Source organism: Dryas octopetala, chromosome 2, assembly GCF_963921425.1.
Source record: "Dryas octopetala chromosome 2, drDryOcto1.1, whole genome shotgun sequence".
In the NCBI taxonomy this organism is placed as follows: Eukaryota; Viridiplantae; Streptophyta; class Magnoliopsida; order Rosales; family Rosaceae; genus Dryas; species Dryas octopetala.
The window spans coordinates 15,325,342-15,338,355 of record NC_141367.1 but is presented as its reverse complement, the minus strand read 5'-3'; the positions used below and the strand labels follow the sequence as shown (position 1 = coordinate 15,338,355).

The 13,014-nt window shown below is 33.6% G+C and overlaps 2 protein-coding genes across 2 annotated transcripts; one reads left to right on the top strand and one right to left on the bottom strand.

The window, feature by feature from the left end:
• The first annotated feature begins 1,469 nt into the window (after positions 1-1,469).
• UMAMIT34 (nodulin MtN21 /EamA-like transporter family protein) lies at positions 1,470-5,612 on the top strand. Its single transcript, XM_086231062.1, has 7 exons — positions 1,470-1,651; positions 1,778-1,846; positions 1,966-2,082; positions 3,869-4,103; positions 4,197-4,355; positions 5,003-5,151; positions 5,411-5,612. Exons 1-7 carry the CDS (start codon positions 1,470-1,472, stop codon positions 5,610-5,612), a joined length of 1,113 nt encoding a protein of 370 aa, XP_086087188.1.
• A 3,569-nt stretch (positions 5,613-9,181) lies between these two features.
• Positions 9,182-12,370, bottom strand: LOC147293401 (tetraspanin-8-like). Its single transcript, XM_086233668.1, has 2 exons — positions 11,684-12,370; positions 9,182-9,810 (listed from the first exon to the last, which is right to left on the bottom strand). Exons 1-2 carry the CDS (start codon positions 12,185-12,187, stop codon positions 9,508-9,510), a joined length of 807 nt encoding a protein of 268 aa, XP_086089794.1. The 5' UTR covers positions 12,188-12,370; the 3' UTR covers positions 9,182-9,507.
• Positions 12,371-13,014: the final 644 nt, after the last annotated feature.

The following is a 13,014-nucleotide window of genomic DNA, read 5'->3' as shown; positions in this document are numbered from 1 at the left end:
TATAAAATTGAAATTTTCGGCGAAATTTCAAAATTTAAGAAATGATTATATTAAACCCAAAACAAAAAGAAGTTTCAGTGTGACACCTAGCAACATCCACTGTTGTGGGCAATATGAAGTTTTTATTTATTTGCACAATGAATTAATTGAAGAATCTTATTTCTTTTGCATCTAAAAATACAATAACTCTTCTATTTTATTTCATCAAACAATATTAGAGGGGATCGGGGAAGCTAGTCCAAATTCAGGACTTCGAGTGTACAAATAGATATAGTTAACCACTTATAAACCCCTATGTTGATATTTGTTTTGACCAAACAGAATTACACGTCCTATAAATAAAAACGACAAGATGTGGATGATGTTTGGGCCATTATTCGCGTGGGCTTGAGCCGAGAAGGCCCAAGAAACGTGATGACATATCCATAGGCCCTATTGCAGTGGCGAGGTTCATTTCAATTTTATTGCAATAAATTGAACTAAAGGTAAAAGAATGACTTGCAGTGGTAGAGTTCATTTCAAATTGGGGATTAATAGTTCATTTCAGAAATAAAAAATATGAACTAAGTGAAATTCATTTCAATAAGCTGGCCCACCATGTGAAAAAAAAAATATATATCTACAACCTCTCTTATGTTGACACATGAACTACATTATATTTCCTTGTCTCTTATCTTAAATTTTTTAACTGAACTATTGAATAACCGTTTAGTTCAATAGATGCCAAAACAGTTCACAAAATTGACTATTGAACTGAACTATTGAACATCCACTGCTGATGCTCTAAGTCTAAAAGTGCTAATTGATAGCACTTGAGTTGCATATTTTAAAAGTTTACATTGAATACAATAGGACTTTTACAATTTCATCGAATCCTTTTTAGTTCTACCAAAATTTATATTTGATTACATCACTTAGTCATAATAATGCATGAATCACTGATGAGGGTTGCAAAACTACTACCAAATTTAAGCAGCTAGCCAGAAAATATTGCACCATGAACTCTTATTACCTTGCCTCACTTCTAATCTGTCCCCATCAGAATTCGTAACTTCATTCCTTATTAAGAAAAAGGCTGCCAATTACTTTGTATATAATCACTAGGGGCTTTGAATTTCTTCTTTGGTCTTTTCTTGTGGAAGGCCGTAAATGTTATATTGTAGTCACAAATGGCAACAAAGTTAATTGCATATGTAATATGCAATGTATACAATAATGCAAGGGAAATGACATTTTCGTGTCACCTTGTGTATTTTCTATAACTACTTGTATTGATAAATTCTCTCTTTATTAAAGAGATAATACACATATAATACTAAACCGTGGTCTCCTTAATATATATTCTCTTTTCCCTCATTGGAAACTCCATGAATGCTTTTATAATAATAAATAAGGGTCTCAAAGGTTCAAAAGTAGTGCTTTCAGTGGTCATCATTTTGGTCAAAATCAAAGCAATTTTCAGGTGAAGAATGGGTGGGTGGGAGGGTTACAAGCCTATGGTTGCTATGATTGGAATGCAGTGCATCTATGCAGGGTTGGCTCTCTTCTCTAGAGGTGCTTTCTTACAAGGAACGAGCCCTAGAGTCTTTGTGGCGTACAGACAAGCTATAGCCACTTTGCTCATGACTCCCATTGTTTGTTTCTCCAGATGGTAATTAATGACATCTCTCTCTCTCTCTCTCTCTCTCTCTCTCTCTCTCTCTCTCTCTCTCTCTCTCTCTCTCTCTCTCTCTCTCTCTCTCTCTCTCTCTCTCTCTTCATACCTGGTTTTTGGCAGGAGAAATCCATGTAGGACTCCATTGGGATTAAAGGGAATTTCTTTGATACTTCTGTCCTCCTTTGTCGGGTAGGGTACCCTATGATTTTTTTTGTCCGCCATTTCAATTACATCGAGTAGGGATTAACTAGCAAGTAAGGTTAATTAATTTACTGAAATATTGTGGCATGTATAATTTTCATATGCAGAGTAACAGCCAATCAGAATGCTTATTATGAGGGCCTATATCTATCCTCTTCAACAATAGCAAGTGCAATGGCTAATCTGATCCCTGCAATCACCTTTGTACTGGCCGCAGTTGTAGGGTAAATGCACATATATATCAATTCAGTTTTCTGTAGCATGTTAGTAAATGCATCATTTAGAACAAAACTTAATTATGGGGCATCATCGAACAAGCATAGTTTGGTAAATACGAGTATATATGTATGTACTTTTCTTTTCAAAACTACTTTCGTTTTCTGCATATATACTTTTGAATTGTATAAATAAATAAACAAATTTTAAAGATAATTTACTAAACGTTATCTATTGTTGTATGATTGTATCTCATACCCATGCTTTTCATTGCATATTATATTAATTATATATATATCTGTCTCACTTTACCGCTCCAAATTAATTTTAACTTTTTTTTTTTGCCAGGGCAAATTCATTTTAACTTATAAGTTTGTCCACTCAATTACATCTCAATTGTGTTTTAAATTATGTTATTTTGGTAATTAGTCTATCATTTGAGAAATTATTCTGTATAATCTATATATTGTTACATGGTATAACTAATCTATGTGTTATATAATATAAGTGAATGTTATTAAAACTATATTCAACAAAGGCTTATTCACACCATTGTCTCTTGTAAGATACACTTTTTTTCACTTTGCCCCATGAAACTTAAATCCTCTCAATTTGCCACATGAACTTCACACAATTATTGTAAAAGACCCTATGTCATCAACTCTGTCAATTTTTCCGTTAAAAAAGTTGACATGACACGTATATGGCATGAGTGAGACTTTTTTCTAGTTATATAAGATCCATGTGGAAAAAAAAAATTATAAAAAATTGACATGGATCTTATTATTTTTTAGTTTAAAAATTATTTTTTATTATATTTTTTGTCCACATGGATCTTACATAACTAAAAAAGGGTCTCACTCATGTCATATAGGTGCCACGTCAGCTATTTTAACGGAAAAATTGACAGACTTGACGGCATAGGGTCTTTTGCAACAACTGTGTGAAGTTCAAGTGACAATTTGAGAAGATTTAAGTTTCATAAGGTAAAGTGAGAAAAAGTGTATCTTATAGGGGGCAATGGTGTAAAAGCCTTCTACAAATATAAACATATCGTCCAACAATATCTTTACACATAAATTAATTACACTACGTGGCGGTATATCGATTATACCAAATAATTTGCCTATCATCTTAGCCAAATTGATGTGTCATCCATTCAAATTTTGCATAAGCGTCACGTTAGCTTGACTAAAAAAAAGATAATATACTTCACAAATTGGACAAGGAATGTGCTTTAAAGACAAAGTGAGACACAATGCACAATTATTGTGTCATGATTCTGATAGAAACTTTTGATTAATGTATAGAATTATAGGAAATCTAACAAACCATAATGATGTGTTGAGAAAAAAATCATGCATCGGTATGTAAGGATTTATACAGTGGTTTATAAGGTTTTTATTCTCTTTATCAATTGCCAATTGATTTTAGGTTGGATGCTTCAATTTTTTTATTCTATTAGAGCAAACAATTCACGTACTTTGCCAAACGATCAAACGTCAGGTCACCCAATATGACTTGTTTGTGTGTTTGGCTTGAGTGACACCACATATAAGGGGGCATGTTGAGAAGGTTCTATGTCAGAATGTAATGTCTGGCATAGTGGTTTTATAAGATCTTAGACTTTTCTACTCATTACTAATTAATTTTGGATTAGATGCTCCAATTTCTTTTATGATTTATGTCAAGAAATTAGCTAGTGACGGCCTCTTGCAAGAGAAATTTGGTTTCCATTTGTTTGGATATTCTATTTCAGAATTAAGTTTTACATGTTTCCTAATATACAAGCAGATTCGAGAAAGTTAATGTACAAAGTTTGAGAAGCATTGCCAAGATAGTAGGCACAGTGATCTGCGTGGGTGGAGCCATCTGCATGGCACTTGTCAAAGGCACTAAGTTATTAAACACACAATTCCCACTCTCAATATCAGAATCTATATTTGGTATGAAGGGTGGGGATTTGAAGCTGGGCTGCCTATTTCTCTTAGCAAACTGTTGTTGCGCGTCGTTTTGGGTGATTATTCAGGTACCTATAATTAATTCTCACCAAATTATGTTTGATGATTATATAATATTTCAAAGAATATGTAGAGAGTTATGTTTTTCAATTTGCAAACAGGTCCCAATTTCAGCACGATGTCCTGACCACTTATATTCAGCTTTTTTGATGTGTTTCATGGGAGCCATACAATCAGCAATATTTGCTTTTCTTTTGGAGCGTGACCTACAAGTATGGAATGTGCACTCAAATCTTGAATTTGGAAGTTTTTTATTTGCAGTAAGTAGTCAGTTCTATCGACTTTATTTTTTCTTTTTTAACTTGTACTTGGAAATTTTTATGAGTATTTTACGTACGTTTAGACATGTTTTCTTATCTACAATAGCAATGGAAGGAATGAAAATATTCACATTTATGATTATATATTTTGTGATCGTGTTGTCTCATATTAAAAAATTGTAGCCTTACATGGTAGTTTGTAATAAGTTGGACATTTCCATCTATTACCAGTTGGTTTTGAAATGAATATGCTCTAATTTTCTTCATGGTAAATTAATGGTTTTATGAGCAATTCTCACATCTACATATGATCCGCATGGGAAGCCTATATCTATATATATAGATGACCGGCATGTAGATGTGAAAAATTGCTCATTACCTTCTCTCATTTGTATGTGAAATACAAATGAATTAAACTTGCTTTTATATGATGGGACCTATATACATATATATTGTAAGAGGAAAGTCACGTATGATTGTCACACATAAAAATTTTCAACAATGTAATAATGAAATTATTCTTAATATTTTTTATTACTAAAGATACAACATATAATAATCAAATTGCCCTTAAATACAATCTGTAAGCAAGTACTAAATTTTCCCAACTACTGACATGACTTTGTTTGGAAATTTTTACCTAATAGGGAATTGGAACTGGACTGTCGTTTTTCGTTCTAACCTGGTGCATATCAGTAAGAGGCCCACTCTATGTTGCAATGTTCAATCCCCTATGCACAGTTATTACAACCATTGCAGCTGCTATGTTTCTACATGAAGAATTATATATTGGAAGGTAATCTATATATGTTTCTACAAGCATAGCAGGTCTTTTGGAATTAAGTGCTGCTATTTGAATCACTTAAAATGACTATTTATAATCTACAAGATGGTCAGTTAAGATGATTTAAATAGTTTCAATTTTTGTGACAATAATGAACGAATAAAATAAAATCTCTAACCCTGTATAGTTTTCTTTTGTTTTGCTTTTCCCACTGTTTTCTTGATTAATATGTTAAATAAATTATAAAATTGTGTTTGTTTAATTCACTCAGCTTGGCAGGTGCTATTGCTGTGATTATTGGTTTATATGTTGTGCTATGGGGCAAAGCCAAGGACCTTGAAAAGATCAAACAAGAGACAGATTCAAAGCGGCCATCTGATACTATACAAGTCTTGAGAGATATCTCTCAAGAGAAGACAAGTTGTAAAATTGATCTGGAAGAACCACTTCTGCAGCCTGAAACATCACCTTGATTATTTCTTCACTTTTTTTTTTTCTGGGCAGCATCACCTTGATATATTATTATGCTAATGTTTAGACATCTCTAAATTAGCTTTGTATTTCTCAGTTTGTTATGTCTTTACTCTTTTTTTTAGGTGGGATGGCGGGCTTCAAGCCCAAGAACAAACAGACTGATATGTCTTACTTGAAAACCATAGAAAAAAGAAAACATTTCTGAACTGAAATCGAAAATATATTGAGCTGAATCATGTTGAGAGTAATGTGGAGCAATGTCCCATATCGGAAAACTAGAGTTTAGTATATGTGTTCATAAGTCATGGGCCTCTCCACCCATTGCCAATTGGTTTTGGGTTGAATGCTCTAATTCTATTATGGTATATGTGGAGCAATGTCCCACATCGGAAAACTAGAGTTTAGTATATGTGTTTATATGTGGAGAGAATTCGTTTACTCAAATAAAACTGTATGTAGAAGTTTTGATGATATGTATGAAATGGGATCCTAGTATCTACACATATTTTGTGTTGATACTGCAGTACTTATGGTCAAAATAATTATTAGAAAATTAAAATTAAATACCAAATATCAATAGTTTTTTAATAAAGCAGTAAGACACTAATTTTTTTTAGTTTAGGTACTAACCTAGAGTAAAACATTTTGGATTAGGTCACAAATCAGTTTGTTATACAGTTGTGACTGTCGAACAGTTACAGTTGTGATTATTTAAAATTTATAAAAAATCAAAATTTTTAAGGGTTTCATACTTTTGATTTAGGTTTTGGGGATGAAGTCCTATAACCCAAAGACTAAATATTAAAGTTTAAGCCTTGCAAATATTGAAAAAATAATAAATCAATAAAAAAGTTATGACTGTTAGACAGTCACAGTTCGATATAACCATGTTTTTTAAAGTTGGTAACTAAACTGAAATTTAGTACCTAAAGTAAAATGACATAAATGTTTTAGTAGTTGAAATGAAAAAACATTATAATTTGGTACATAAAATCAATGGACCTAATAATTATTAAGGTCGTTTTAGGATCTTAAGTTTAGAATTCAGTGTTCAACAGAATAAAACAGCAATGGACCTATCTATTTATTATATGGAAGAATAAAACTAAAAATAGAAAATTAGGATTAAATACCAAATATCAATAGTTTTTTAGTAAAGCAGCAAGACACTAGTTTTTTTTAGTTTAGGTACTAACCTAGAGTAAAACATTTTGGATTAGGTCACAAATCAGTTTGTTATACAATTGTGACTGTCGAACAGTTACAGTTGTAATTGTCGAACAGTCACAGTTGTGACTATTTAAAATTTATAAAAAATCAAAATTTTTAAGGGTTTCATAATTTTGATTTAGGTTTGGGGGATGAAGTCCTATAACCCAAAGACTAAATATTAAAGTTTAAGCCTTGCAAATATTGAAAAAACAACAAATCAATAAAAAAGTTATGATTGTTAGACAGTCACAGTTCGATATCACTATATTTTTTAAAGTTGGTATCTCAACTAAAATTTAGTACCTAAAGTGAAATGACATAAATGTTTTAGTAGTTGAAATGAAAAAACATTATAATTTGGTACCTAAAGTCAATGGACCTAACTAAAAATCGATGTTCTTTTTTTTTTTTTTTTTGTACTGAAGGGGCCAAGGCCCAAACAATAAATAAGACTTCAACGATAACAAACATGGGCTGAGGAGGAGGGGGTTGGTCCAAAACATGAAAGCCTGAAGGGGAAGGAGAAGTTCTCTATGCACATGTCTGACGGAGCAACTGCAATATCTTTTCAACAAATGCTGACAGTTGGAGATAAGACTAATGTAGACTTTATCCAAAGTATTGAGTTTGAGTCTAACTCAAAATCAATTGATAATTGATAATTGATAAAACGGTTTAATACTCAACATAATTCTTTGGATGTGATGTCAATTAAAGAATATAGGTGTATCATTTATATTAGATAACGTGAGAGTGAGAGTATATGTGGCTATTTAACGTAATACATGAATAACCTAAACTCTAATTATAAAAAAGTCTACACATCTAACCCAAAATTAATTAAAAATATGTGAAGAAGCTCACCACCCAACATAAAACCGAAGTGACAACAAATTTAAATTAGATTCCACTCCAATATTCTCACGCTAAAGGTGAATTAGAGGGACAAAATTTTGAGATAGCAAAATATTATATTAGAAATGTCATATAAGTTAACAAATGACATTTTTGCTCTAACAATTTCCCTCATCCTTTTAATATTTCTCTTAAAACTCTACATGAGTGTCAACATTTATCAGATTGAATAGACAGAGTGATGGAACCTCAAACACGGACCTTCAAAGTGCGTGCCAGGAGGCACTCAACCAGAAAGACCGCGCCCAAGTAGAATATGGGTGCCAAACTATAGTCATTATGTTGTCAAGTACAACGTTGTGCTCTACCACAAATATCGAATGAAAGTTTCAACAAAGATGAAAGCAGACAAAACGCAAAGGCATAGCCACAAACTCCACATCTAAATCTAATCATGTATTAATAATGTATGATTGGGTTCCCCACTTAAAATTGGTAGCTGGAACAACAAAACAGTGGTGCAACCAACCACCAGTCTCAAACTCAAAGCCATGACAAAATGCCATGTAACCATGACACTCTTTTTGTTGTCACTCTACTTTTTATATATATATGGCAGATAGCTTGAGGAGAGTCATCCTCCAACTTTTTCTTGTCTAAAATCAACCACTAGTTTATATTGGATCCCACACTCCAAAATGTCCAACAAAAGCTATCATCATTTGGTACTAATATTTTTCCATTACAGGACCACACCTTATTTAGGGGCCAAGGAATTCATCATGTAACTGATAAGGTTGATATGCTGACTAGGATGCTTAGCTGTTCATTTTGTTTTGTTAAAAATCAGTTAGCTTTGTTTTAGTGTTAGTTAGCTTGGTTAGTCGGTGCTTTTGAGCTCTGTTGTACTTGTACTTCCTCAGCATAAAGACTTTAGCTGTTCGTTCTGTAATCAATTAATCAAGATCCTGTTAATAAATTCTCTATCTCTCTCTCTCTCTCTCTCTTAATTTTCTCTCATATTTTCTCTTCTCCCAACCACTATTCTTCTGCATAAACCATGAATATTAGCAGTAACATCAACCCACCAAATAAATTGAAACTTTGGTCCAATCAGCACGTGAAAAGCATGGCCTAAATAATTTAATGATTCTGGACCGACACAATATTATGCATGTAAGGAACACATACATGTTAGTGTAGGAATCTTCACATTTACCGAATGATCTTTTAAAAAGCATTTATCATATTGTTTCCTTACCTGTTTTGAGTCTTTGCTCTATCATTAACCGTTAAATTTTCATCTAACAACTAATAACATGATACGGTATGTGTCTCACTATGTATCAAAGGCCCTCAAGAGACGGTAAAGGGCCAAGACTTCCTTGCAACCCACAAAAAATAAAATAATCTAGCAACCAAACAGCTTTGTAGCAAATGCATCCACCAAAACTAAGGTCAACGATAATTTTCGAGCACAATCTCACAGCATAAATAGGAATAAGAACAAAAAGAATAGTATAGCTTTAAATCCAGAAAAAGGGACCTTACAGTAGAGTTTGGTAACCATCTTCAACTTTTAATGCACATGTAAAGTCAAACTAGCAGCTGAAAAACATCTTCATAACCTAAACTGCAGTACCAAACATATAAGAAATTTGATACCAAGAAGAAAACTAAACACCAACCATGGTAAAAGACTTTACAAGAAATTAACAAATATAAGCTGTCAATAGGACAAAGGTTTCAGTAATAAGAGGAGGCTGCCAAACTACTCTCTCTACATGCCTAATATCCAATCCAACTTCGAATTGCTTCCAATGTTCACTACTGCTTAAAATATTGGTTGTCCCTCCTGTTGTTCCTGAATGCGCAACATCCAACAGAGTACACAACAACGAGGAAGATCAGGAATACGATGTTGACAATGGCCGTCTTCTTCCAATTGCTTTTTATGTTATCCAGCAGTCCAGCCTTGCATGATTGGCAGTTGAAGCACAGAACCTTTGCGTCGTTCTCCCATGCACTACAGTCGGGGTTAGAAGAAACGGTAGCAGTAGTATTCTTGGTCCAGTTGATGGGGCTCACATAGGTAAATCCACACTCATCCGATGGCTTACAGCAACCAGCCTGCAGATATCAGTAAACACGTTAGAAGACCTGTTAAATCAGAGAAGACTGCAAAACGAAATTAATTGGAAACTTAAGTCAATATACTCAACTCAATGCAAACTAAACTTCGAGCACAGGCACTGGCAATTAACTTTTATTTTTTAAAGATATACAAAGCTAAAAAAATGTAAGAGTTAAAGGTACAAAGAACAGTTTTGCGAGCATTTTCAACCAAGAAAATTCAAACAGTCCTTACACAAAAAGTAGCATTATAAAGCCATCATTAGATTCATTACAATCACCAAACCGGAATTGGAATACTTAAATGCCCCCTTTTTTTTATAAGAAACTAGCCCCTGTTCTAATCATGGCATGTTTAAATAGCAAAAAGGAAAGTTCAAATGGCTATGTGTAAAGCACAACAAATGGATTTTCTTGACTTGCCCATATGCCTCATAATAACACATAAATACTAGTACTAGGAACCATGACTAATCACAGATCTGGACTACCTACACAATCAAAAATAAAACAGGAAAAAAACCATGAAATGATATCATTAGTATATGGTATAATCTATTGATACAATTTTTTATGAATCTTACAAAAACCCAATACAGTATCAACACGATATGTAGGTAAATATCTTAAATAGCTTTTAACAAAAGAATCACTGGAACACTAACATAAAGCATAACAAGACTCTTAACAAAGCATATTTAGAAAACGATAAAAGGGGGCACTATTGATGCTCCCTAAAGAGCACTCCCCTACCACTAAACGCCTTTTAAGAAAGTCTTTGGGATAAGAATTGATTCTATAAAACAAACCAAATGAGCAAGTCAATCAACTGTGCACAGTACTATTAACCACCAATTTTAAAGGTCTAACAACTGTTTAATTGAAATAAACAAATAGATTTACTAATTTACCCTCTCCATATATAATTGATTCTAATTCAAAAAAGGGGTACTTATTAGTTATTACAAAGCTATATCAAGTTCCAATACAAAAGCTGCATATTCAAAGAGCAGTGGATGATAAAAGAATGGAACCTTTTTATCCTTTACTTGAAAACTTGTCCAGACGGCCTTTTAACTTTTTAAAAGTCAAATTCGAAACCATAGGATAATAGTTCAACTACTAGAGTCCATACAAAGAAAAATAAAGCATTTATTGTGAATTTGTGATAGATTACAAATTAATTACCATTAAACAACTTTTAATTTACACCAAAAAAAAACTACTTCTTTTAATGGGAATAAAGTACAAAAAGAAAAACCACAAATAATAAATCAGATAAAATATTCGCAATTTGAATTGGAATACTAAATTCAGACCTCAACTACAGACATGCAAGATTAATGATTATAAAAAAAAATGGAGAACTCCAATTCCAAACAAATGAAAGAAGATTCGTAAAACCCAAATCAAATCAAAATGATGTCACGGGAAGGACCCATAATTCAGATCTCAATGGAGCAAGTGCAGGAGAAAAAATTAGCAACACCCAAATCAAAATCAATGAATAACCATAACCAACATTCAGAAGCAAAACAAAAATCCCAATCCAAAATCAAAGAAATCCAAGACTACAAACCAAACACATGAACAAATTACATATCAAATACTAGAGCACATCTAGGCACAAAAGTTAGCAACACCCAAAACGAAATACAAAAACAAAAATACCCCATAACCCAAATTCATAAACTAAAATTCCAACCCAAAAACAAACTAAAATCCAAAGGAAAAAAGAAACCCAGATCAGTATCAAACCAAATTGACTCAGGAAACCTAAATTTCAGATCTCTAGCAATCAAAAACCAATATTAAATATAAAATACCCAGAAAAGAAGAAACCACAAAATTTGCAAAGCGATTGAAATACCTGAAGCGCAGACAAGTTCTCAGTGTAGAACTGCTGGAGGGTGTCATTGACATACTTGTCGTGAAAAGTGGAGCAGACCTTGCTATCGGCGAGGCAGCTCTTGATCTTGTTCCAGTTCTTGGTGCTGTTGACCCTCTTCTGGAGCCAGTTGGAGTAGTCGCCGAGCTTGTACTCCTTGTACCCTTTGTCGGAGAGGACGTTGCCGGCGCCCTTGTTGGTGACGACGAAGGCGAAGATGGTAACGGAGAAGAGGAGCAAGATGAGGAGGAACATGACGAGGAGGTAGGCCCAGAGGAGCCAGGACACGCGGCAGCAGGCGCCGACGATGCCGGCGAGGGAGACAAGCATGAGGAAGACGCCGAGGAGGATGACCGGCTTCTCGAGAAATCGCTCGCACTCGGTGCTGCCCTGTTTGCTCAGCCACACGCCGGCGACGACGATGGGGATGGAGAGCAGGAACGTCAGGATGTTCAGAAGACCCACCAGGTTGTTGCTTAGCTTCATTATGAACAATCTCAGAAACCAATTCACAAAAAACAAAGAGAGAGAGAGAGAGAGAGAGAGAGAGATGAAGAAGAAGGTGAAGCAGAGATTTGCAGAATGAGGAAAAGGGGAATGTGGGTCGAGCGGGTTTGGGGGTTTATATATCGTGGATTAGACGGAAGGTTCTGGGAGAGAATGCAATGCGATGCGCTGCGCTGCGTGTGTATCTTTGATGGGGATTTTTTTTTTTTTTTTTGAGTAATATTTATTTCTAATTTCTACTACTCGGAGTCCTTACACGGTCACACCTAAGAGACTACACCATACGTACTCTCGCTGACAGACTTTATTATTACTCTTCCCACGGTCCCACCAACATATATATTTTTTTTTCTTTATCAAAATGATTGAAAAATAATCTTAAATTAAACTTTACTCAACATGCTAAAATATTATTACCAAAATATCTTTTAAAAAAAGACTGGGGCGTCCTTTTGCTTTCTATATTTATTTTTTTAATTTTTAAAGTACTGAGGGTTTATTTTAAAAAAAGAAAATTGTACATTTTTGGTAACATTCTTTGTTTAATGCAATAAATGTCAGTTTTTGTTGTCAGACAAATTTTGTGTAACTGGTAATTCCTTAATTATGATTTCAAATGAAAATTTTCATTTTGAATTTTGAATATGTTATGATGTCACTTGTTTGATGGTGATGTTAATGTTTTGAATGCCTCCAACAAGGAGTGAAGAAGAAGATCTTCTTGGAGGTACAAATTATTTATGAAAAATTTTAGCCAGAGAACCTCAATTATATCTCATGTTTCTATTCAAGACATGAATTTCATT